This window comes from Acomys russatus, chromosome 14 (assembly GCF_903995435.1).
Source record: "Acomys russatus chromosome 14, mAcoRus1.1, whole genome shotgun sequence".
NCBI classification, from domain to species: domain Eukaryota; kingdom Metazoa; phylum Chordata; class Mammalia; order Rodentia; family Muridae; genus Acomys; species Acomys russatus.
The window spans coordinates 34,047,510-34,073,615 of NC_067150.1; the positions used below are offsets into that span (position 1 = coordinate 34,047,510).

The window sequence follows — 26,106 nt, forward strand, 5'->3', positions numbered from 1 at the left end:
TCAAGATGGCCTTGAACTCATAACCTTCCCACCTCTAACTCCCTAGTGCTGGGATTACAGGCATGTGCCACCACACCAGTCCAAATCACAATTTCTTTAGCTTAGGGCTGCCCACATTCCCAGCCAAAGGCCGAAATGTGATTGATGTGATGATGGAATCCACACAGCTAGCACACAGCAGCTAAAATTCTTTTAATCTACACATATCTGCCAACACAGGCAGGGCTGTACCCAAAATGCCTTCTTAAGTTCACCTTGTAGTGCTCACCTCTCCAAACTCAAAGAAGCAATGAGTTAAATTGACAAAGTTACCAAGGGGATACAACCCAGGCTAGAGAGTGTGTGTGTGTGTGTGTGTGTGTGTGTGTGTGTGCTCGCGCGTGTGCATATGTGCATGCATTTGCACGCACCATATGACAAATGAAACAGCATCTGATAGAACAAAAGTAAAAATAAAAGGCATTTTACCATTCACTGGTAAGGGACCAACTTGAATTTAAGCACTAGTGAAGCTGAGGGTGCTGGGATCCACGCATGGAAGAGGCAGAGGCGTGCTGGAGACACTAACACCCTTGTTGGTAATGACAAAACAAGCATAGAAAAAGCCACTAATAGTTTCAAATAGTAATAATGGCTTAACCTAATTGGCATTACAAATACCACCACCAGCTCAGAACATACAATTCCTTCTAATGTATATGAAACAAGATTAACCCATATGCCAAACCAAGGCTATGCCAAGCATTATTTCAACAGTTTTCTTCTCTCTCTCTCTCTCTCTGTGTTGTGTGTGTGTGTGTGTGTGTGTATGTGTAATCACAGAGTCAAGTGGACAAACTTGAGTCTCTCATTGACCTGGAGCTCACCAATTAGGTGATATTGGCTGGACAGCAAACCACTTCAACCCTCTAGTCTCAGCCCAGCCTCCCCAGGCTGACATTGCCAGTGCTCACCACCACAGCCAGCAGTTTTACATAGGATCCCTGCCTGTAAAACACACACACACACACACACACACACACACACACTCCCCACATACAATCTGGAGCAAATCCAGAAGCAAACTGTACTTAAATGAATATATGTATATAATAAAATGCACAGAACTAACACAGACACAGACACACACAGACACACGCAGACACACGCAGACACACGCAGACACACACAGACACACGCAGACACACGCAGACACACACAGACACACACAGACACACGCAGACACACACAGACACACACAGACACACGCAGACACACGCAGACACACACAGACACACACAGACACACACGCACGCACGCACGCAGAAGCTAGAAAATCCAAACAAAATCAGTGGCCTGGCGAAAGTTATGATTTTGGCTGTGATGCTGTAGTACAGTTTAGCAGGGCACCGTAACTACAGGGCACTGGGTGCTATTATTTCTCACATATTATTTTTGCCGCTACATGTGAACCTACGATTAATCCTAATAAATATTCCAATATCCAAGGGGCTACAGACTATATAGAATCCGCTGGTGTTGTATTCTACAGAAGTCAAAACAAGCACGGAAAATAAGCAGGACTCGTGGGGAAAGGTTGATGAGGAGATATTGTTCAGATGATGAGAATTTTAGATTCTGGTTGTGTTAGAGGGAGGTTACATAATGAGACTGTCAAAATGCAGAAATATAAACTAAAAAAGGGTAAAAAAAATGTACTCTATGTCAGTTATAGCACAACAAACCTGATTTTTAAGAAATAATGTAGGGCTAGAAAAATGCCTCAGTGGCTAAAAGTACTTGCAAGGCAAACATGACAGCCTGAAGTCACATAGTGGTATCCATGTGAAAAGCTGGTCTAACCTCAGCACTGCTGAGGGTGGCAGCTAGGACCTGTGGGGGCTAGCTCACCATGAGCTCCAGGCAAAGTGTGAGTCTATTCCAAAAGGAGCAGGGCACAAAGTGGCAGTGTAGGACACCCAGTGTCCTCTGCCTGAGCATGCGCACAAATCTCACACACACACACAAACACACACACACACACATACACACCTCAACTTTCTTAAATTTAAAATGGATCCTGATATGTATGAAATAACCATTTAATAAGATCCATTAAGATAAAAGGGAAAGGCAGAAGTGAAATGACTCGAAATGCTTTTCACATGGCCAGGGCCTCCCTAGGGGGTGATGCTGAGAAGACAGCACCAAGCCAGCTGTTTTGTGACCACCTCCATAAGGAATTATCACAGAGCTATAGTGGAATTTTGTCAGGAAAGCTCTACCAGTTGTGGCCTAGGGAACCAAGTACTTCATGGTGGATAAGCATATGAGAAGAAAGATCTTCTTTTTGATTCAAGTTTAAAACTTTCAACCAGATTTCATGTGGAAGAATTGTCCAAGATGAAAATAAAGCAGTGTAGAAACCAAGACACATAACCCACAGATTGTAAGAGTTAACTGTGATGTACATAAGCTCTTAAAGCTAAATAAAACATTTATAGAAAAATACGATACCAACTTAGCCCACTGTACAAAGCTCGTACAACACTTACAGACTTGGAAGAGCAGAAACTTATTACAGGTCAATTTCATATGTGAAAATAAGTGGAAACAACTCAAATTACATGCAATTAAATCCCACCTGCTTATGAAGGATATTTCTTATTCTGTAACTAGTTTAACACTGGAATGCAAACATGGTTCAGAGCAAACAAATTGTTAAACTCCAGACTAAAAGAAGAAAATGTTAACCAGAATGCATTCCATAGAACCTGGGGCTCTTCAGTGACCAAAGAAGCACCCTAGAAAACCAAGAAGAGAAGCTCCCTCAATTCAGTAACAGGCAATTTCATAGCAAAGTATTTCACAGCGACATGATCACCATAAAACGGCTCCTTTTGCTGCTTGTCCGTCTGGGTGGTTCTAAGGGCTGAACTCAGCCTCCGTCACACGTGGTACACAGTGTTCTATCATTTGAGCTACATTCCCCAGCCTGTCTGTCATTTTAAGCATCCCTTTAGAGCTCCTACTCCAGGGAAAGGACTGAGAGGCACAAAATTATTTGAGGAAATAAGTGTGTACAGAGAAATCCCCAAGAAAGTCAGTGTGAACTAGTCCATATGCCTCTAAGGATGACAGGTAATGAGCATACGGAACCGTCACCGTTCCTGTTCACCAACAATTACCAACTACAAAAGGAAAAAGGGATCTCATTTGAAAGAGCAACAAAAATACAGTACCTAGACAGGAACTTAGCAACACTGTGTGAGACATCTGTGAGAGAAAGAAAAAGCACTTGTGAGGGACACGGGGCGTCTGCATTCCATAGCTGCTCTGCTAACACAGGGCAGGCTGCAAGGCAGGATGCTGAGTCTCCCCATTGAGGTCAACCAACCCACGGTACTCACAACCTAGTTACAGCAGGGCGTGTGAAACTTACACTTCTGAAGCCCATGTGGGACAGAAACGGTCCTCCAAGAACTAAATCAATGTGAAAAACAATGGTGGTGAAGTGGTTTACCCTTGCTAGGAACTAAGACAGTGTAACCTTGTGTGACGTTGTAATGGGACAAGAATGGATAAATATACCTAAATACACCAATAGACGAGATCAGGGTCTGAAACAGAACTATGAATAAAAAGCAAGACACAGGACAGAGACAGTATCCCAGACCACCAAGTTCATGCCAGCATGGCAGGGAAGGGGAGCCCTCATGTGACACAAACATCAATTTCACATAGGTGAAAGCCATCGCGCACATACAAACTTTAGGAGTGTCGTAAGTGATCTTCAGATAGGAAAAAGACTCCCTTTTAGTGTGATATTAATAAGCAGCAGGCACAGACACATGCGCAAGACCAGCACAGGCTCAAGCCAGTCAACCACATCGAGGGTGGGAGGGGCACTCACAAAATGACACCCTAGCTGACCGCAAAGGGGAACATCGGTTTTCTTAAAGGATACAGCCCTCCACCCCTCTGGGAGGTTTCCATGCTCCAGCGTATTGTGCTATATCCAGGCACACACTACCAACACCAACTGGAGTTAATGGTTACAACACACACACACACACACACACACACACACACACACACACACACACAAAGGGATAGTTGAGATTGGGAGGGAGATATGGTGGGGGAAGAGTTGGAGAGGAGTGACACGGAGGATAGAAATACAGTGTATAAATACAGAGTATAACAAAATTTTTTTTTTGAGACAGGGTTTCTCTGTGTAGTCCTGGCTGTCCTGGAACTCACTCAGTTTCAAGGCTGGCCTTGAGCTCACAGAGATCCACCTGCCTCTGCCTCCAGAATGCTGAAATTAAAGGCGTATTTGACCACATGCCTTTAGAATAAAAAAACTGATAAAGTTGGCATTAAAGTTTAATACTGTTTCCAACAAAATACAAACTAGCAAGACTAGGTGGAAATGTGAGAGACCCTGGAAGATACTTGACTGACACAGAAGTATAAATTCTACTTTATATTTTATTGGTAGTTTTAAAGCAATGTGTACTAAAGATACACATCAACTTTTTGACATGAGGAGCTGGAAAAATGGCTCAACAGTTACAAGCACTTACTAATTTTGCAAGTTTTACAGAGGATTCAAGCTCAAAATTGTTCCTTGGGGATGTGAGGAACATTTCTAGCCTCTGTGGGCACCTGCACTCAGGTACACGTACACACGTACACACACACACACACACACACACACACACACACACTTAAAAATAAAATAAATCTTTAAAAAGATTCTTGCTCTGGCTACTTCCAGAAGTAAGAAATAGGATGAGAAGAGAGGCAAAAAGTACCCCACTTTTTCTAAAATATTATTTCCTTTTAATTAAAAGTACAGTAAAAAAAAAATGTGAAAAAATAATTCTCATCAGTTCTGTATAATGAGAAGTGAGTTTTATTATTCTTAGTATTTTTCAATATTATTTTTCACTCTAAAAAGGAAAAGGAAAAAACCCACCAGCAACAATGAAGACATAGAGCTGGCTACTTGTTCTGGCCAAAGCTAAAGTTCAGAGAACAATGCCCCAGCACCAGGAGACTTGGGAGGCCTCGCTCCCCCTCTCCTTTGCAGGTATACTGAAATACTCATCTATAACTGCCATCAAGATTAGGAAGGCAGCTACCTCCTGCTGGGCTGAGAAAGAGGCAAGAAGTCAAAACCAAGGCCTGGGTGACTGGAATGACAAAGCCTGCAAGCCTCAGGGAAAGCTAACGTTTCAGAGGGTCTCCGAGGAGCCGGGAGGAGAAAGCCCCTTTTGTCTCTCATCAGACTCCTAGCTGAATGTGAGCGGTGCTGTGTCACCACCCTGACGGAGGACGATGGAGCTTGGCAGTGTGGAGACCCCCAGGAGACCCGTGTCCAGGCCAGGAATGCTCTTCACAACAGCAGGTCCTCTGTGTGGAAGGAATATGAGGTAACAGACACAGTGCGCTAAGATTCCTCCAGCATTGGAGACAAAACGGTCCTTCATCGGGGTGGTGTCCAAATACAGCATGCTGCCCTCTCTCACAATCACAGGGAGATACAATCAACCCGGCTAGGAAAAGCCATTAGCTGCTAGCAGGAAAAAGCACTCTCCGGACTTCACAAAGCATACCGCTGGTGACAACTAAGCGAGCACTCGAGGAACTGGACGCAGAACCTTGGACATCATGGAGAAGCCTTCCCTGGACAGATCGAGGATCTCTCAGGATGCAAAGTGAGGGACTAGTTTTTGAGGGGAGTGAAAGCAAAGAAAAGCTTAAGGAAGCTGCTCCTGGCTTCACCCCTGGTCCCCGACAGTGACATTCCTCTGTCCACCAGCCCACTGTTGTCTGGAGTCTTGGCTCTGAAAACTCTTTTGATAAAATATGAAATTTTAAGGTCTAAAAAAGACACCCCAAATCAGTTCACTAACTTCCTTCTACTGTGTTAAAAAAAACAAGATGCCACTGAACCATATGTGAAAGACATATGACAAGTTGACACTCAAAAAGAAGTTGCCTCCTTTTGTCCTTTTCTTCTCTCTTTAAAACTAAACAGAGGGCTACATATTAGCTGAGTGTAAAAGAAGCAATTTAAATCCAATCCCTCAGAGGAGCTGGCGAGAGGAAGCAAACACAAGATAAAGGGAGACCGATGAACAGAAGTGGTGTGACAGGCACCTCCAAAGGGCAAAGCAGAAACCACATACATGCCAGGCCAGTGAGCATGGAGGTTCCCACTGCCCAATGATGTTTATATTCCCCTAGAGGAATCTTGACTTTAAATTCCCCAAAACAAGCAGAAAAGTGCAATGTGTTTTCTGAGGATTAAATTTCACAATTTAGCGCAACATAGACCTCCTCTAAAAAGAACAGCAGCGTCCAATGCACAGCCTCCTTTCTTACAGTCTCCAGTAGGAACCCACTCTCCAGGTCTCAGCCCCTCCTTGTAACTAGAACCTTTGAACCGACTCCCACACACATCAAACTTCTAGCAGTTTCCTACTGTGGTAAGAAAAAGGACCGCCAAGTGCTGAGCAGCCCGGCCTGGCCCCTCTAACCCCATGACTTCCACTGCTTTCCACAGTCTACTCTTTACTAGTTTGTGGAAACACCATGCAGAATCTTCCCTCCCCACCCTCCCCCCTTTCAGCAGCTTAACACAAACCGTTTTCTAGTAGTGGTCTTTTCCTTCACCCAACCCTCTTCTCACACTCTGTGAGACAGTCACCTACTGAGCTACACTGCCGGGTGATGTTCTAGGCCCTGAGAGAGGAAGGCACCAAGCAGGAAACGTCTCTTCTTCTGCCCAGTTAACAGCAGTGTGGGACGGATGGAGGGACAGACATATACGTGGACAGCCAACATCATGCAAGTCAAGTGTTGCTAACAGACAAGCAAAACCAAAGGTAGCTGAGGGAATTACAGGAAGCTGATTTGTGCCATTTTAACTAGGGTGTGCTGAGAAGACTCTCAAAGAAGGTTGACAGCAAGAGAGAAAGCCACCCAGGTAACCTGCGGGGTGCAGCCCAAACTGGGTGGGTGCGAGAGCTTGAGCTGACAATGAATTAGATGTGCCAGTCACCAGCAGGAGGTTCCTGCTTCTTTTGTTTGAAATATATAAACCTGAGTTTATGTCACCAGGGTGTGTTCACAGCCAGGTTGCTAGGCTGCTGTAATGGGACACAGAGGTAAGACAGTGTGCAGTTTTTGGACTTGAGAACACAGCAGCGGACAGAAATTAGAAGCCATCTATGGAAAGCTGGTGAAAATCTAACTTAAAAAGGGAAAGAACCCAGAGGGTCTAGGTAAAGGCTAAGGAGAACGAAATTGGGGGTGACTCCGTAGCTCTCCCAAGAGCTCGGGGCAGGAGCAGGAGTAAGGAGCAGGCAGAGAGGCAGATGTGTGGAGGAAGAGCAAATGTGGGAGGGAACACATCCAAAGTTTGATTTCAGACACACTATGTTTCAACATCCAGGTGAGATGTCAAGCAGATGAACTGGAAACACTCGCCTCCAACTGAGGGGCAGGCCAGGGTGGTGAATGTGGCAGTTGCCACAAGAGTGGATGAAGGTATGAAATAGATCAGAGCAGAAAAGAAGCATACAAGGAGGAAAGATCTCGGCCCCAAAGGAAGCCTCTCAGGCACTGCTGTTTGTCCTTACGCCCCAGTTCTGGTCCAGTGCGCTTGGTTCATAGCAAATGTTCAGTAAATAAACTAAGACGTCTCCTGAACCCTGGCTAGGATCTAGAGTCAATTCCTAGAAGTTCTCCTGGTGAGGCAGAAGAATCCAGGTCTTGAAACATGACCAGCCATGAGAAGACATGTTCCCTGCCACCTGCAGCACGCACTCACTCGACTTACGGTGAAACAGCACACCACTCCTCCATGAGCCACGAGGAGACAAGGCACAGAGGAGAGCTCTGAAGAATAGGCCTATTGACCAGCAGAGCAAATACTGGGATGCTCAAAGGCCGAGAATCAAAGAACAGAGGCTTTTCTTCCTTGGTTGTTTCACAAAGTAAATAACCATGCAGCCTACGTCGGGCGGCTGAGTTCCATACTGGCCAGCTATTTACCATAAGTGGCCATAGCAAGGAGGCTCCACCCAGCAGGACACATCAAGGAAGAGGGTGTCTGAGCAATCAGTCAAGGCTGTAGGCAATTACTGAACTCTTACACTTATAAGAAATACTCAGGACACTAAGGTATGGATGGCTCCTTCTGTACCCTAGACGTTTTATTCTGAGGTAGGAAAACAGACTGTAAATCTCTGAACTGTCCTCAGGGAGTTCTGTGAGTTAAATGACCAGTCACAACCAAACAGATGTGGAGAAGACAACTGGCTCATCAGGTAACCCTGCTGCCCTAGGGGACCCTCATCCCACCATCACGGCTCTTGATGCATCAACCAGAGATGAGCTGCTTTCCTCGCTGTCTAAGCCATGTAGAGCAACTTTATGTCTAATCAACACAAGGCAGGAACTAGATAGGAGGGGCTCAGGGAACCAAACTAGGGGAGACCGTGGTGGAAGTCAGGGTACAGGAAATCAAGTTGGACAGCTGAATCAAGAGTAACACCGCCACCAGCAGCAGGTCCAGTCAAAGGAAGAGAAACGCCTTCTCCAAAACAAACTGGTGGACTTTTTCAGGGAACTAAAGCCCTACTGATTCAGTACAAACCCTGGATTTCCTAAGGCGTTGCACTTCACTGTGCACTAACTACACTAGGCTATGTGTTTGGTCAGTGTTTTAGGAAAAGGTAATGTATGTTATTGGGAGAGGAGAGGGTGAGTACAGTGCCAATGCTCTGCTTACGTATCACTACAGCTAGTTCAGTGCCTGCACACTGTGCACACTATGCACTTTGGTGTACATTTACTACACACTGTTTTATCCACCACTTCCTCTTGCTGTCAAGCATAAATGCCACTAAAGTTACTTTAAAAATTATATTATACTCATTTATGTTGTGGGTGTGGGTGCCGTGGCACACGTGGAGGCACAAAAGGAGCTTTTGGCAGTCAGTTTTCTCTTCTCACCATGTAGGCATATGTTTTCAGGCTTGGTGGCATGTACCTGTATCTGCTGTGCCATGCCACCAGCCCCCACAGCTCCTTTTTTAAGTGCCTAATAGTTCTGGCATTATCACAAGGGCTCAAAGATATTTGCTGACTAAATCCACCAAGGGATTTATATAAAAACTACTGGGGAATACGCATTGTAGTGGATGGCCCAAGTCAGCTTTGCCTATCTATATCTGAATATGCTTCTGATTAGGGCCTTGGGGGGAGGAGGGATGACCCAAAACACATGAGAAGCAAGCAGCTGAAAAGAAACTCAAACAGTGAAGAGAACATAGTCTTTCTGTGTTCCTTGAAAACTAGAACAGAGAAAATAGCACAAACCTGTCATTTTATGTCTTAAGTACTAGACAAAGATACAGATGCAAGCATGGCAGCTTGTGTGTGCTTATTCTCATCCTCTCATGTCCCCCCCCCCCGTGTGTGTGTGTGTGTGTCTGTCTGTCTGTCTGTCTGTCTGTCTATTACACATCTGCAGGAGCCCATAGAGGTTATAAGAGGGCATCAGCTCCCTGGAACTGGAGTTACAGTTTGGAGCTGCAATGTGGGTGCTGGGAATCAAACTTGGGGCATCTGTAAGAGCAGGAAGTACTCTTAGCTGCTGAGCCCCTTCTCTGGCTCCTTCGGTGGTGACTGGCAGCAAATATAGGCCTCAAAATTCATGGGCATGACTACAAAGTCGGATGGCAGTGATGGCATGCCACCTGCTGAGGTCTGCCCAATGTTCACTGTCAGAGGCACGTTGCTCATGCATGGATCCAGAAATTCTCGCTGGGCCTTACATTCCACTGATCCTGCCCAAGAGTAATTCTCTAAGCTTCTTGTCAGTTCCGTGAGCCACACAGCATTCATTATTCTCTTACTAAATTCCTACCCGACTTAACTTGTCCAGAGTTGACTCTGTTGTTTGCACTAAGAAATTAGTAGCAGCGAGTGGATGAAATACAAGCAATAGACTCTCAGGTAATGAAGGACAATCTGTGCTTGGTCTCTGCCCAGGAGAGGCCAGTGGGTATCATATTAGTGCTCACAGCAGACAGTCTTTAAATCCTCAGTGTGGAGAAGGGAAAGAACTAATTATCACCCTGGTCACGTGGATGGCTCGGGGTAACTGAGACAGTGCTGCCAAGGATAAATAGCTTATGAATTCAAAGCCACGAGGCACAGCACCTGCTAGCTTATGGGTTTAAGTAAAAGGGTATTACAGTGAAACCCCCATAAACTATGCCCAGGGAGGGTACTGAAATATAGGCACCATTAAAATACGATCTAGCCAGGCATGGTGGTGCATGTCTATTGCTCTAGCATTCCCAGGGCTAAGGAAGGGACGTCACAGCTAGGGGCACAGGGGTGACAGTGGCTCAGGGGATAAGAGTGATCCCTGTTTTCCCAGAGGACCAGAGTTTGGTTCCCAGCACCCCTGTTGGGCAACTCACAGACCACTTGTTAACTTCAGCTCCAGTAGAGACTGAGGGTTCAAGAGACCAAGGAAGGAAGGAATGGTGTGTTTAGCTTTTCCTGGTCCAGTTGGCATAGGCACTTGTCAAAATGTCTGACCTCCACCCATCAGCAGCCGAGAGCAGTTACAACTGTGTGTCCTGTTGGCTGACCAGAAAGTGGATTTATTCATGGTATATGGTAAAGGATGCTGAGATGGCAAATATTTATTTTTGATAATGTACAAGAATTCAAAACATTGAAGGACACAAAAATACAAGTGTTCATGTCACCCATATGGCCCCTTTACTCATCTTCTATTTATACAACCTTAGAAGGACCCAGAAGTCACTTCCTACGCTGAGGCGTCGCCAGTGTAAGAGGAGTACCACATCTGAAAAGACTTCACAGGCAGGGATGCAGGCTGAGGGCTGAGACTGCTGTGCCTGCCTCCACTTGGAGGCCAGAAGCAGCCCGAGCAGCGGCATTTAAGTGCTAATGGATGGGAAAGTCTGCATAATTAGATAAAGAGACGAATGGGAAGAAATGATCCTTAAACATTCTGCACCGGGCTGGAGAGAGAGCTCCGTCAGGACAGTGCTTACAACATAAGTATCAGGACCTGAGTTCAGATCCACAACACCACTGCAAAAGCCAGGGATGCCACACAAGTGCAGCCTCTGAGACAAGAGGGCTCCCGGAACTTGCTGGCAAGCTGTTCTAACTCAGTCACTGAGCCCCAGCATCAATGAGAGACCCTGTCTCAAAATATAACGTGAAGAGCAACTGAGGAAGGCAGCAAATGTCAATTTCTGGTGTCTATATTCCTAGGCACATGCACGCGCGCGCACACAAACACACACACACAAGCACACACACACACACACACACACACACACACACACACACACACACACACACACACACACTGAATGCATTAAATAGTCCACGTGAATCCTTTGTGGCAGTGAACGCATTGTGGAGTCTCTAGGATCACTTTAAGGAGCCTATGAATCCTGTCCAACTGCAGCATTAAACTGAAAGCCACAGTGCTTCCCCAGAGAGGACCACAGAAGAGCACAGGAAATGTACACAGCGGTGGTTCTCAACCCTTAGGATGCTTTAATACAGGCCCTCATGTTGTGGTGACCCCAACCATAAAATTATTTTCGTTGCTACTTCATAACTATAATCTTGCTACTGTTATGAATTATAGTGTAATTATCTGATATGCAGGATATCTGACATGGGACCCCTGTGAAAGGGTCATTTGACCCCAAACGGGTCATGATCCACAAGTTGAGAACCATGGTGCTATGGAAAAGAAGATAAAATGTCTGTTTTTGTGGTTTCCTTTTCTCTTTAAACCTACTCCCAAAGTCCTCTAGGGTGTAAGGATCAGACCTTGTCCTGAAGCGACAGCTCATCAACGGCTGGCGCTCTACCATGCTGCTGCACTCACGGTAGCATTTTACCTGAATGGAACATCTTCCTGTGGCACATCCACGTAGTACCGGATGAAAAACCTCTCAGAATCTTCTCGCTCACCATCGGTGACAACACTGCCATTGAGTTTGGAAACAGAGGGCAACCTATAAGGTAGAACCAAAATAAAGACATTTTAAGGAGCTGGAAATCAAATAATTGGCCGACATTTTTGAAAGGACACAGTTGGCGGGGCCTTGCTCCTGTGTGAAGTCTGATGTGCAGTGAAGTCATCAAAAGAGGAAACGAAGAGTGTTGCATTTTCGGATGTGACATTGACCTTCACCTTAAAACCTACCCCTGACACCGGCCTTCTGTCTTAAGCCTAACCTTTCAGGCACAATGCTAGGCCACACTGTCCAACACAGGTGGATGGAATGCAAGCCGAGTTATAGGTCTAAAGTACCTAATAGACCCACTTTAAAATTTGCTTTTTGAAAAATGTCTGTGTCTCCATCTGCACTCACATATGCTGGTGTCTGCAAAGGACCAAGGAGGGTAGCAGATTCCCTAACGCTGGCGTCACAGGTGGTTGGACACCACATCACATGGGTTCTGGGAACCAAACTCTGGTCCTTGGAAGAGCAGCAGGTATTCTTAACCACTGAACTGTCTCTCCAGCTCCATTTAAAAAAGCAAACGAAGGTAAAATTTTAACAATATGTTTTAGAAAATTCAACATAACCAGAATATAAGCATTTCCTCCACATGTGATCGATATTGTAAAAAGTCAGTCAGGAGCTCTTTCACAGTCTCTTGCTCACATAAATCAGCAGAAACCTGGTGTCTTCATATTTCAAGTTAGCCGAGACTTCAGGGGTGCACAGCCACCCAGGCGAGGGCTTCCACGAAAGCTGCACAAGCCGCAAGTGTAGCTCTTATAAAATGAATAGACAGCTCACCTGTCATCTTATACTTCATAAGAATCATGTGAGGAACAGAAAGGCCAGAGCCTACCTATCCTGAGACTCGGGCTTCCCGGAAGGGACCACTGCGCCCTCTGACTGTGGTAAGAAATACCCGATGGCAGTGTGGCACTGGGCATTAGCTGAGCAGAACGCAATGTTGTGCTTAATGAGGCTCTCTTCTGCAGAAACCTCACAGCCTACTGTTCGTCTATCAAGAGCTCTGTGTGGGGTGACGACGAGAGCAAAGCAAAGCCCCGGGGCCGTTTTCATTTTAGCCAAAATCTTTTCTTCTGCTAAAGGTTCATGCTAGCAAACACACTGGCGGGAAATTGCAGTGTTCACAGGCAGCATCAGAGACAGGGAAGGTAGGAAACACACAGAAGACATTAAGAGCTGGCATTCTTAAGTCAATGGATATTCACGAAGAAAACAGATGCTGCTGAGATGGCTCCATTTCCAGGTACATCTGCACTTTACATGACCACTACACTAGAGGACATAAGGATGTCTGCATCAGACAATTCTCCGTCAATAGGCTTTCACCTCATCACCCAAAACGAGCGTTTAAATGTTTTAAGTATTAAAGAAACAAATAAACAGCTATACATTTATAGGAGAATCCCCCCCAGTGGTCTCAGCAGGACAGAAACCCTTCTTATCCAGGCCTGAGCTCTACCAGCACAAGTTCAGCCTGCTCAGGAGATGGGACACTCCATGGCACCCCCAAAGAACACACTGCCCCTTCCATGACCCTTCAGAGGGACATGGAAGAGGGCGGGGCAACACACCTGGCTACCACCAATTTCCTGCGCTCCTCAGTGGTATATGGCTGCAGAAGAGGAATTCCTAGCAATCTTACTTCTTCAAGCTTGGGGAAAGAGTTTAGTTTGTCAATGTCTTCCCAGGACTGCAAACCTAATTGGAAAAAAAAAAGATATTATTAAATAAACTCATCAAAGTACAAAAGTTAGAAGATAAACATGGCCAAGCAGTTACCAGCAATTCCTGAAATGCTGAGGTGAAGACAGCCAGCCAAACGCTGGTCCCTTCCCAGGGACAGAGGGTTAAAGTCCAAAGTAACTGCCCTGGAAAACAGGCCTAGTGCCACATGCCCAGGTTCACATCTGCTCAGACGCTAAAGCGGGAGGGTCTGGAGTTCAAGGCCAGCTCGGGCAGAACAGGGAGACCCTCTCTCAACAATAAGCAACAAGACCAACCAACAAACCCACTTCCTAAGACCTCTCCCACCAGGTGAGCTCAGTGATGAAGGCCGGAGAGGGAGAGCCCGGTTCCCCGACACCCTCCCATCTCCCACTCCACAACAGCTTCTACTTGGGTTATCGTGGCTTCAGCAAACAGGGTACATGCTGCGACTTTTCTCAAATGTGACCTGACAATTTCTTTTGAAGGGCAGCGTCGTGGACTATGAACGTTAGAGGTGATGGGGGAGGATACTCAACTTTCCCCTAACATGTCCTAAAAATGGGACAAGAGCAGAAACTATTAGTTTATTAGTTTTATGCTACCCTCAGGCTGGCGGCAAGGAAATGGGTCCAAAATCACTGCTAACACAGCCCGACCCATGAGCACAATAACCCTAAACCCTCGAGCAAGGAAAGCACTAGTCAGGCTATGGCATTTAGTTCTAAAATGCATCTCTCCCTGCCTGTGGGCAATTGTATCATCCAAGCTGATGCACGCCATCCAAGTCAGATGGGCTTTCCCAAGGCAACATCCTATGAAACTGAGTGGCCAGTTCTATGACATGGGAAATCCACTTCAGAGAACATAACTGTTTCGAATTTTCAGTGACCTTCAGCAAGGGCCAAGTTGGAACCTATGAGGACTCTAGCACATAGCTATCCCAACTCGCAACTGTCCTCTCCCTTACTAGTGGGAAGACTTCTTTTTAGATACAAGAGAAGGATGTCAAGGGGTATCAAGTTGTAAAATAAAAACCTTCTGTACGCAAAATATCTGCTTTTAAAGTACATTTCCAGGGGCCAGTTAGATGGTTAAGCAAACAAAGGTACTTGACACCAAGGTTGACAGCCTGAGTTCAGTTCCCAAGACCTACAAGGTAAAAGGAGAAAGCTGACTTCTGCAAGTTGTCCTCTACAAAATAAATAAGTAGATGTAATTTCCAAAAAAACCTCATTTCCCACCCACAATCATAGCCTCTGTGGTGAATTAAACTGCATTTCTCTTTCTGTTCTCAGTCAGAGTTATTGTTAAGTATGTAGTTGTTCTAGAAACAGGATGAAAACTAGGTCAAAAGAATGAGAGTAAAAGTCAGATTGGGAGATACACACACACACACACACACACACACATATTTTGCAAAAGACACATTTAATAAAGGCACTGATGGACATAGACAAGAACTGTTAAAACTTAATAAGCTGAATCTGGCGTAACAGGGTTGTTACCCCAACTACTCAAGGGGGTGAAGCAGGAGGGTCCTACGTTCAAGTCTAGCTTGGGTAACTTAGTGAGACCTTGTCTCAAAATAAAAAGAAATAAGAGAGCTAACGATATAGTTTACTGATAGATTAGCACAAACAAAGGCCCAGGCTCAGTCTACAGCACTGAAAACAGCTTAACTACAGCCAATCTACAACCCAACAACCCAACTAACAGCCCGGTCATCAACTCAGATCTCAACAGCAATCCAACTAATAATATCCCAACTACAACCAAACTACTAGCAGAAACCCAACTTATAACCAACTAATGATTCAACCTGTTGTGTAGCTGTTTCCTCTAGGCTAAAATCTTGCATCTTAGAGGAAAACGCTTAAGACAGGATGTTCACAGGGGGATGAAACATTCTAAAGGAAAGCGAATTACAAGGACACTCCTTAAGACGGGCAGTAAATAACTCAAGATAGCCTTAGGCAGTTCCTGAAACCCACCAGATTCATTATGGTCTCTATCTCCCCAAGGCTGCTGAGAGTCAATCTCAGACGAGCCTACATGCCTGAAAAAAGGGCAGAGACCAGCTGAGCTGCCTGGAAGAGGCTCAGACCCACTGAGGCACCTGGCCAAGGACAGTCTCCAAATTGCTAAGCTGCCTGTAGGTGGTGGGTGTGCTCCAGGTTTTCAACTTTTGTGAACGACAGTTGGGTGAACTCATGTTGGGTGGACTTTGGTGATGCAACTGTCTTTGAGTCATTTCAGTCCTGGAAGTAATCCCTCACCCATATTTCTCTAAGTAACCCCAATAAACCCACTGGTTCATCAAGAGGGACTCTGGTGGTATCTGTACCTTAGTCTTTTGTCAGTCCCTTTTCTTGGGTGTTCGCTCTCATCTTCCCAAGGATAGCATCTCACAACACAACACAACTAATGACCCAACTGTACACTACCCAACTAACAACCTCACTGTAACTAAAAGTGCAAAACTCCCGCAACAGACACCTCACCACAGACAACAGCGGATGGCAAGAAAGCACACAAACTCTTTCCCATTTGGCACTCAGGGAACGTCAAACAACAAGCTCACCCTAAGACACTTATTAGAAGTCAAAGCACACATCACTGGCAAGCCCTGAAGCTGACAAGCATGTGGAGAAACACATCTCTCACTCACAGCTCATGGAAAGGGGAAACAGTGTAACTACTTTGAGAGTTTGGGGTTTCTTCAAAAAACTAAGTACAATCTTATGGTATGATTCAACCATCGCACCCTTATTATTTACCTAAACAAACTGAAAGCCTGTTTCTGCTTGGACAGCTGCACAGACAGCTATAACTTTATTCACAGATGTTCAAACTTGAAAGGAAGCAAAAACCCTTTAGATGGATAAACTACTTTACACTTAGAAAATGGAATGTTTTTCTGGCAGGGCTGAAAAGAATGGAACTATGAAGCCACAGAAAGGCATGAGGGACTTAAATGTGGATTACTAAGTGAAAGAAACGGACTCAAAGAAGCTCCACGTGGTGTGATTACAAATAAACGACCCTGTGGCAAAGGCAGAAGTGCAGAGCCGATGGACAGCTCAGAGGCTGCCAGTGTGAGAGGGATAAGCAGGTAGACCGGGCACTGGGCGAGCGCTGAGCTCATGTGGGCACACCACATGGAGGAGCTGTTCTGTTCATTTCTTAAGGCCCATGGGTACACCCTAAGGAAAACTACGGGCTCTCAGATACATGAAATCTCAGAACCAGTTAGCTGACGGACATGTTAAAAACATACCAGTTGGGAGTGGGAGGTAGATAGTGGAGGCAGATCGTACATACGTGGGAACCATCTGTACTTTCTACTTAACTTTGCAGTGAATCTAAAGCTGGTTTTAAATAAAAAGCGTTAACACATATTCATTTTTGTAATGCACAGGATCCAACAGCAATAAGGTGGCAATCAAAAATGTATAGATGACCACCTAAAAAGGCTGCCAGACTAGGATTCCTAACTCTGCATCTAAGTTAAAATGATTTGGTTTATATGCTTTTTCCCTCTGTCTTTTAATAACTACCTCATCAATTTCATTCTACTCCTTTTATAATATGACCATTTTTAACATATAAAATAGAAATTATGACTATAATTCTATGCTCCTTAGTACTTACTAGTGTGTGTACTTATGAAGAACGTGATGTCTTAAGTGCACTGGAGCATCAGTCCCTGATGGAAACCCAACTATTTTTTTTTACCCTATCTAATGCAAGAGCGTGGCAAGTGTGACACAGAACGAGGGCAAGCCTGTGCCTCACCTGACTTGTGGAGGCTGATAGATCGCAGGTTAGGGAACAACCTAGCCAGGGAGTCGGCGGGCTCCTCAATGGCGTTCAAGTGATTGTTGGCCAGGACCAGGGTATCCAGTGAAGGAAACATTACACCCAGCTTTCGGATTTCAGTCCAGTCTTGGAGGTTATTGTCTGTTATGTGTAGGAGCTTAAGGGAATGACAGCAAACAGAAGGACAAGACACTGTTTCGTAGTCATTAAGGCACAGGAAGAGCTCCTCCAAACTGCAGAGAGAAAAGGAGACAGCAGTTGAGTTTTATCTTTCCACACACTACCATGCCAGTCACTAGCTAAATGATGCAAGTGCCAGTAACCCAGGAGCCTGGGGCAGGAACATCAACTTGAGGCTAGCCTGGGCTACACAGTGAGTTAAAACCTAAAAATAAATAACTACCCATGATATGTGAGAAGCTGGCATGTATTGCAGACAAAATATAAAAGAACTCTCCTGAAGCTGAAAACAGCGTAGCACTGGGCAGGAAAATCTAGTGTGACGGAACAGAGACTGGTAAAAGTTGCTGCTTGATTAAACATGTGCTGAGAGGCAGTGGAAGAAAATTCCAATAGGCAAAGGTTTATATCTATAGAAATAATAACTGCCAAATCCCTAATCCATGTCAGGCCTTGTGCCAGGAACACTGTTAGCAAGTCTGAGTTTAAAAGCCAGTTCCTAGTGGTACATAGGCAGTCTAGTACCCAAGAGATGGGGCAAGGAGAGTGACGAGTTCAAGGCCAGCTTCAGTTACAGAGTGAACTTGAGCCTGGCCTGAGCTTCATGAGATCTTGTCTCAAACAAACAAACAATTTGATGCCAAGCTGAAGGCTGCACATAGTGAAGAAAGCCCATTAGATCAACAGTGAGGCACTCAGGGATGGGAAGTGGTGTGAGGGGAGATTTGGGGGGAGGGACGGTGTCTTGGATCATTTCTATATCTGGACAAGCAAAGAAACTACAGCTCATTTCTTACTGTCAGGAGTTTCCTCTGCATGATATATGCATAGACAGACACAAACCGAACAGAACAAAACATTTCTGCACTGACAACCCAAAGTATAATTTCTTTCTTAAATTATTGAAAAGAATGCCAGTTCCACTTTGCATCAGCCAGTAGAGGCACTTAAGTATCTCAATGTCACCATATTTTAGAGATACTAGCTTTTTTTTTTTCTTTCAGAGAAATGGCTAAAGCACAATTCTTACGTAGGGTAAGCAGAAGGCTAAAATGAAGAAAGGCAGAGATGCTCTGGATGGCAAGCGCTTCTCGGGTATTTTCTGAGCAAGGATGCCATTCTGTGTCTCCCAACTACGCCCCTGGAAAGGTGAGTGGGTCACCCCACACCCTCGCTTCAGTGACTTCATTTTTCTGACCTTTCTCTATTCAACCTACAGCGCTAGAGTTTCTGAGCTATCAGCAGAAATTACATGTAGAGGCACAGATGGCGACATGCCCCCCACCCGGCCACCCCCATGCCCGCTGGGCTTACTCTGGTAACTCCTGCAGTATCGTGTGCACTGTTTCCCATGATGCTTTGCTGTTGTTGAGGACAAGTTTCCGAACCCCAGAGAAGGACCCAGCGCATGTTCTCTCTAAAACCGACAGGCTCAGAGGATTAGAACTCAGGTTTAGAAACTCCAGCTGAGGAACATTTGAAACAATCTTACTGACCTGCAGAGAAAAGAGAGTGGCGTGAATCAGGTGGCAGTTGGAGCTCTGAAAGGGCAATCACGTTCACAAGGGCCTGAGTGAGTGGGTCCAGGTGAAGGGCCTTTTACCTCAGGGAGTCCCACTTAGCCTAGGCCCATAGAGAGCAACAGAAGCGACTTTGACAGATTGAGGCAAATTAAAGTCTGTTTCCAAGAAAGAGTAGCATAGCTGGGTTAGTGGCGGGGAGAAGGGTGCCCCATGTGACCATTAGCAAGGCTCCCAATCTGCCGGGCATGACGCGCTCTTGCACAAGTAAGATAAAAGGGTGATTTAGGTGGCATTCTGGGCCGTACATTTTTATTTATTTTTTTGTGTTTTTTGTTTTTTTGTGTTTTTTTTTTTTTTTTTTTTTTTTTTTTTTTTTTTTTTTTTTTTTTTGGCTGTACATTTTTAAAGAGCTAAGATTAGGTCATGCAATTCTTTTTGACTGTGTTCTCCCCCTCATTCTCAGCGCCACAGTAGTCTGAATAAACACTTCTTCAGCCCCAACCCCCAGGCCTCTTGTAATGATTTGTGTGTTCAAAACTGACTGGAGATGCTTCAGGCTGCTTCCAAGACAACCGAACTTTAAACTGTACTTATTTAAAAGCCCAAAGCATCCAATATAGATCAATAGGTGGATAGAAAGACGGGTGATGGGGGTGGGAACAAGAGAGAGAGAAAGAGAGAGACTAGATGGTTAGTAAGTTAACTTATGGCTTACTTAGTAACTTACACAACACAGTAGGGCAGGAGACCTGACTGGGTTTAACTACATACTCTGTGAAGTTCCACCTGTCCTGACAGTTTACCTCATTAACTCTTAATCTGCCAATGTGATTTTTATTGTGACAAGTGAGGCCCTGAAGCACAGAGATGTTAAGTAATTTGACTACGGTTCCACAGCACATCACGAGTACAACCTGAGGAAAGTGAGCAGCAACTGAAGAGCAGTTGGCATGGTCAGTGAGGGCCAAGTGAAGGACGCAGGGAGTGGATGGTCGGTGCCTCCAGATGTATTAGGATGTTGTGCGAGTCAGAAATGAGTAGTCAGACTTGACTTCAGAGTGTCGGAAGGCTTGGTTCAAGGCAGTTCCCAACACTTGCTGACTGACTGACGGCTTCAGACACCTCACTTAACCTTTCCTCAGCAGTGGAATGGGGAGAGAACTCGGATGCTCCAGGACCATGTGAAGGGTTACATGAGATACAGACAGGAGTATCGGTTTGTGTTCAGGGCTCTAGGGCAGATGAGTAATGAGGAGGGGAGCCAGGCAGCAGAGCAGGAGCGCTGGGGGCAGCAGAGCAGGAGCGCTGGGGGCAGCAGAGCAGGAGCGCTGGGGCAGCAGAGCAGGAGCGCTGGTGCAGCAGAGCAGGAGCACTGGGGCAGCAGCAGACCACAGCGCCTGCTCTTCGGTTCACTGAGAAGATTAGCTCCAGGATGGCTCGCAGGAGTCTGTCAGAGGGAAAGGCCTTCACACTCACAGTTCATCCATCCTGCTCACTAAATGTTTCACAAATGAAGAATTGAGCTACCAAATAGGGACGGGGTGCACTGAGGTGCTGCTTAATGTGTGAGGGCTCCTGACAGTCTGAACCCTAATGCAGTTTGTGGCTAGCATCTGAAATCTAGGCTGTGACTTCAACACAGCCTAATAGCTCGTGCAGGGACCAACAGTGTATTGCATCCTGTGACCTAAATACCAAGGAGAAGGACGTTCACACAGAAGTCCATGACCACCTGCCCATCACTCTTTTGAGGAGGGTGTGGTGTAAGAAATCCTGTTTAATATTTTCAAACAATATTACAACTCCAATTAAATAGAAACAAAATACAAATCCCCCTCCTTCTATATTTCTATAATAAAACATGAGTAATTTAGAGGTTGTGAAACAAAGTCTGGATTCTCCCCAGGCCAAGGGCTGTGTGGTGGTCAGCCACACATCAGCCAACGGCCAAGTGTCCAGTGAGGACACTGTGTATGTCCCCAAACACTAAACTGGGCGCAAGCTAGGCAATCAGGCAAGAAAGGTTATGTGTCAGAAACAAGTTTTCTTTTAAAGTATTAAGATCAAAAAGGTTTCCTGTGCAGCCTCGCACTGACAGTGAGAGTCGAGAAAACACAGTATGGATTAGACTAATAAAACTGTACTACTTATGATGGAAAAACTTCTTAACAGCAAAGGCAACACACTCCACTGAGTTTCTAAGGTAGCTCTTCACTTGGAGTCTTTAAATTAAAAAGAAAGAAAGAAAGAAAGAAAGAAAGAAAGAAAGAAAGAAAGAAAGAAAGAAAGCGAGCCTCCCTCCCCTGGCTGGAATGAGTTGAGTTTGGCCACATGCAAAAGTGAGAAGATGAACTCGCATTACCTCTGAGGCCCTACAACTGCACAGTTTCACAGGGTCCCCTACCCTGGCAGCTATAAAGGAAGAAACTAAAGGTGTAAGGAAAACAGGGAGGGGGTTGATGCCAACAATCTGTGATTTATGCCCAAGCTTTTCTCTACCTCACTTGACGAGCTAACTCCTCCCTCCTCTCAAACACTTGATTCAATGTCTTTTATACAATAGTTTCGAGAACTAAAAGGAGAAAGAGATACATTGGGAAAGGTCGGACAAAATTCTACCCCGGCAAAAAATCAAGTCGGTAGTTAGAAACTGCAATTGCTTTATATTCAAGTGCCTAATTAAGGAAGGTAGACACATTCTCCCTCCCTCCAAGGTATTATATTTCTCGCCCATATGTGTTTGAGCCTTGAGATATACAGCAGCTAAGAGCCTAAAACAAAAGAAACGGCTCATAATGTGTAATGTTAGTAACCATTCAGAAAATTCGAAGAACATACTACATTACTTAGTTCCACACTGCTACATTAATACAGGCTGAATTCAAACGGGTTGATGTCTAGATGCAAACGATCTTTTTCATAATCAGACACATACAGTGACCTATGGACCATATGTAGCCTGGCAAAGAGTTTAATCAAAGCAAAACAAACAAACAACAACACAGAACAAAACAAAAGAACCAATACTCCTTTGCCGTTGGTATTTCTCCAGTCTCCTTCTGTTCTGATACATACTCTATAAGACTGGGACCAACTACTGTTAGGAATAAGGATTACAAGAAACGGTGAGACCAGAGTAAACTGGAAAAGAAACTTGAAAGCAACAGGGTATCAAGTACATAGGAGGATGCCCAGACAAAGTGCAGAGACATTTCAAATAAATGTGCAGCCCCTGCTGTATGCAGTGTGGTCTGGGAGGTAACACAGACCTTTGGTAACGCAGGGAAAGAGCCCGGTTCCTAGCGCAAGCTCCGTGTGCTGGTCTATCCTACAGACATCTCCTTTCTCAAGTGAAATGACATCACTATTAAACTGCTCACCAGTGAGCAAAAGCTCGGGCACACAAGTCAAAGCAGAGGTCAAATGCAGCCTGTGTGAGATTTTGTATCAAGCAAACAAGAAATGTAGAGAACCCGGCAGAGGATGAAGGCAGAGGAGGATGTGGTCGGCACATCTCCCTACCCCCACCCCCAGGGCAGCGGACCACAGATCTGGGGAGTCAGCAGGACTGAGGGTCATGGGTCGGAGGGTTAGTACCTGGGCAGTGTGGGCACAGCATGCCTGGTGACTGGGTGTCTCAGTGGACCAAGAAAGTACGAACTCTGATGTGTGAACAGTGAGACTTGTAGTTTACACAGGGCAGATAGGTAAGTGTACACATAGAAACTACTCCTCCAGCAGCCCAAGGAATCTATACTTCCTTTATAAATCAGGCGCTAGAGGACCAAATGAATGCTGGGAGATCACAGAAGAGTTGAGCAAGTGGGCGTCACCAATCCATAGATGCAGTCAGCCATTCCTTAACACAGCCAACAGACACCTGATTCTACTGTGCTGGGTGGTGGTGACTTTAAAAAGACAGAAATTGCCCCTGAAACCAGGCTCACAGTCTCTAGGAAAACTGTGAAGGCAACAAGTGAGCACACCAGGCCGGGACAAATCCTTCCGCGGCAGTGGGCACAGGTGTTCTGAGTAATCTGGCGGACACAGGGATGGCAACCTAGGCAGAGGCCAGCAGATGACGGGAAGAAAGAGCAGTGGGTTTGGCATGAAGAAAGCGAGGAAGCTCCCATGCTATGTGCTTATGATGTGCTGCGAATGGCAGTGCAGGGCTAAAGATAGACCTAAAGCTCTAGAAACAGCAGAGAGCTGTGTGATGAGGGCCATTCTTCAGGATTCAGACCTCGGTTGCTAGGCGAGGAAAAGCACGGGAAGGAAGCCATGCAGCGGAGTCCAGCAAGCCTCGCTGGCTACAGCAGTCTGGGATGTGCTGGGCAACGGTGGAGGAGGCAGGCATGGGATACCCACCAGGCAAACATCTCCAGATAGTCAAAGCCAAAACACATGAGAGTAATGTTTGTTTGTTTGTTTTGTTTTTTTGTTTTTTTGAGACAGGGTTTCTCTGTGTAGCCTTGGCTGTCCTGGACTAGCTTTGTGGACTACGCTGGACTTGAACTCACAGCAGTCTGCCTGCCTCTGCCTCCCGAGTGCTGGGATTACAGGTGCGCACCACCACGCCCGGCCTCACATGAGCGTAATTTAAGGCAAGATAATGAACCAAATAGGCAGAACTGGTTTCCCCTTATGCCTTGTGGTAGTTTCTATCAGGGAACGTTTTAATCAGGGAGGTAGGTAATGCTATCTGTACTAGCAAGAAGGAATGTTATGGCGCTGTGACTGTGTAGTTAAAATTCACCCTGAGGTCAAAAGGCATCAGCTCTATCAAGCTACCTGACTCTTGATTAATATAAGGAAAGTTCTAAAAGGATTTGTCACAGATTTCAGTCACAAGAAGGTGGCAGTAACTTGGCTTCAGCATTAGCAATTCTAAGTCAGTCTGTAGAGATAAACAGAGACGTAGAAGCAGGGCATAAGCAGGGGGCAAGGGGCTGAGAAACAGAGAAAACGCTGTTAGCAGGGGAGGCCTGTGCCTGGAATAAAGCGTGTCCACGCTACTCATAACAATAAAAACAGCCTCGAAGCAATAAGCGCTAACCGAAATTCACCACAGGTAGTTGGTGACTTGCTGTTTGCCTTGACACATACTGACGGCAAGAGAGAGTCTTGGGTGAGAACCAGAGCCAGCAGGGTGTAAAGTAACGTACGCTGGAACACAGTGGTTACCAATGCCTTTCCCCAAATGCAGGGGTGCACCAACTTTACCTCATGCCAGTCTTCCAGCTTGTTGTCGGAAAGATCGAGTTCTGACACGTGAGCGCAGAAGGCAGCAATTTCTCTTTCGTCTCCCGCACAGGTAATCCCGCAGCTGTTCAACACGAGCACACTCGGGAGGTTGAGGCGATCTGAGTCATTGGAAACATACAACACGTGCTCCACTCAGCCTAATTCTCGCCTCTGCACCTTTATCCCCCAGGAGTCACCAGGAAACAAAACTAACTCTATCTCCTGCATTCTGAGAGGGCCTAGAAAATACAATGGGGTCACGGGGCTTTGAATCCTAAAGGGACAGGGTTAAATCTAAGCCAGGAGGCGCTCAGAAGTGCTGAGATCGCACCTCAGGGTCGCCTCAGAGTCGCCTTGGTTCTGCTTCCGGTCAGGTATCTGCCAGACTAGCAACCTTCACACTGTCATCTTGCCTGCACATCGGACCCAGATGACCTGTGGTTAGACCTCAATTCCGGAGTTCTAAAGTGTTCTGCACTGCACTTTGCTCCTACTGCTCCTTTTAACAATTATCTCAAACTACTAATGAATTATCTGCTAAGCCACCTCTGTTCAAAACGTCTTCCTCAGTTACAGGAAGACAATTCAAACACTGTTTCTTTCATTTCTGCCTCTCAGTTATTCCCATTTTATATTCATGTAGTAACAGATTTTTTCTTATGAAAATATAAATCTTCTTTTAAATTAATTCCTAATTGGAGAAAAGGCTTCAGGAGAAAGGACTGCGGGAAATATGCAAAACTAGCGTCACACTGATAACAAGTGTGACCACTGTCTGTTCTAATATGCATGTGCCAATAAATCTTACTATCTTACTGAAAGGGATAAACGTGTCAACTCAACTACTTTTTTCTCCCACTAGGCAAAAAAACAAGGCCTTCTGAAGTCATGATTTCTAACTTGAGGCCTCTAATTATATGGCTTTTCTACTAAGTGCTATTTAGTATCAAATTTCTCAGATGTAGCACATAGCCTGGGCGACGAACTGCCAGCTCAGAAGTCCACGTCTATAGATGGGCGGCAGCTATATTGAGGAATGACTGCTGTGGACTCCGAGTGCTGGAATAAAGCAGCGATTCCCTGTGAAACCCTTTAATCACAAGGAGCTACTTCTGCAATCTCTTAGGGCCAGCTAAGCTACAAAGGCTAGCAACAACCCACCTTGCACACTTTCCTCTCCTAGAATGTCTCTCTAACGGTATCCTACACTCTCCAGGGGTTAGTTAGCCTTTGAACCCTTTCCTGATAGTATTATCTTCTAAATTTCATTCCTAACCACCGTGGCTTTCATTTGGCTCAACATAAGCTACATTGTGTTATAGCCTCATAAATGTGAATGTCCCGCAATCTAATCCAAGAACCCATGGAGGGTACTCAAGGCACAGCCAGCCTTGTACTATTCTGTACCCTTCCAGCTCCTTGAAAGGATCTGCACTTGAAGCAGCATTCCCCCCAAGTATTAGTCTTGCCCTGTAAGGACAACCAAAACGCCCCCAGCTAATCTGGAAGAGATCAGTTCTGTGAGGCTCTTT

The 26,106-nt window shown here is 45.5% G+C and overlaps 1 protein-coding gene across 3 annotated transcripts in view; it reads right to left on the reverse strand.

Moving 5' to 3' along the window:
* The window catches only part of LOC127198342 (tubulin-specific chaperone cofactor E-like protein), a 138,509-nt gene that overhangs the window by 91,987 nt on the left and 20,416 nt on the right, over positions 1 to 26,106 (reverse strand). For all 3 annotated transcript variants that reach the window (XM_051156244.1, XM_051156243.1, XM_051156242.1), the window contains exons 3-7: positions 24,554 to 24,693; positions 19,122 to 19,303; positions 17,604 to 17,860; positions 13,673 to 13,799; positions 11,967 to 12,083 (exon numbers count right to left, since the gene is read on the reverse strand). In XM_051156244.1, the coding sequence (XP_051012201.1) occupies positions 11,967 to 12,083; positions 13,673 to 13,799; positions 17,604 to 17,860; positions 19,122 to 19,303; positions 24,554 to 24,693 (823 nt within the window). The remainder of the gene's footprint in view (positions 1 to 11,966; positions 12,084 to 13,672; positions 13,800 to 17,603; positions 17,861 to 19,121; positions 19,304 to 24,553; positions 24,694 to 26,106) is intronic.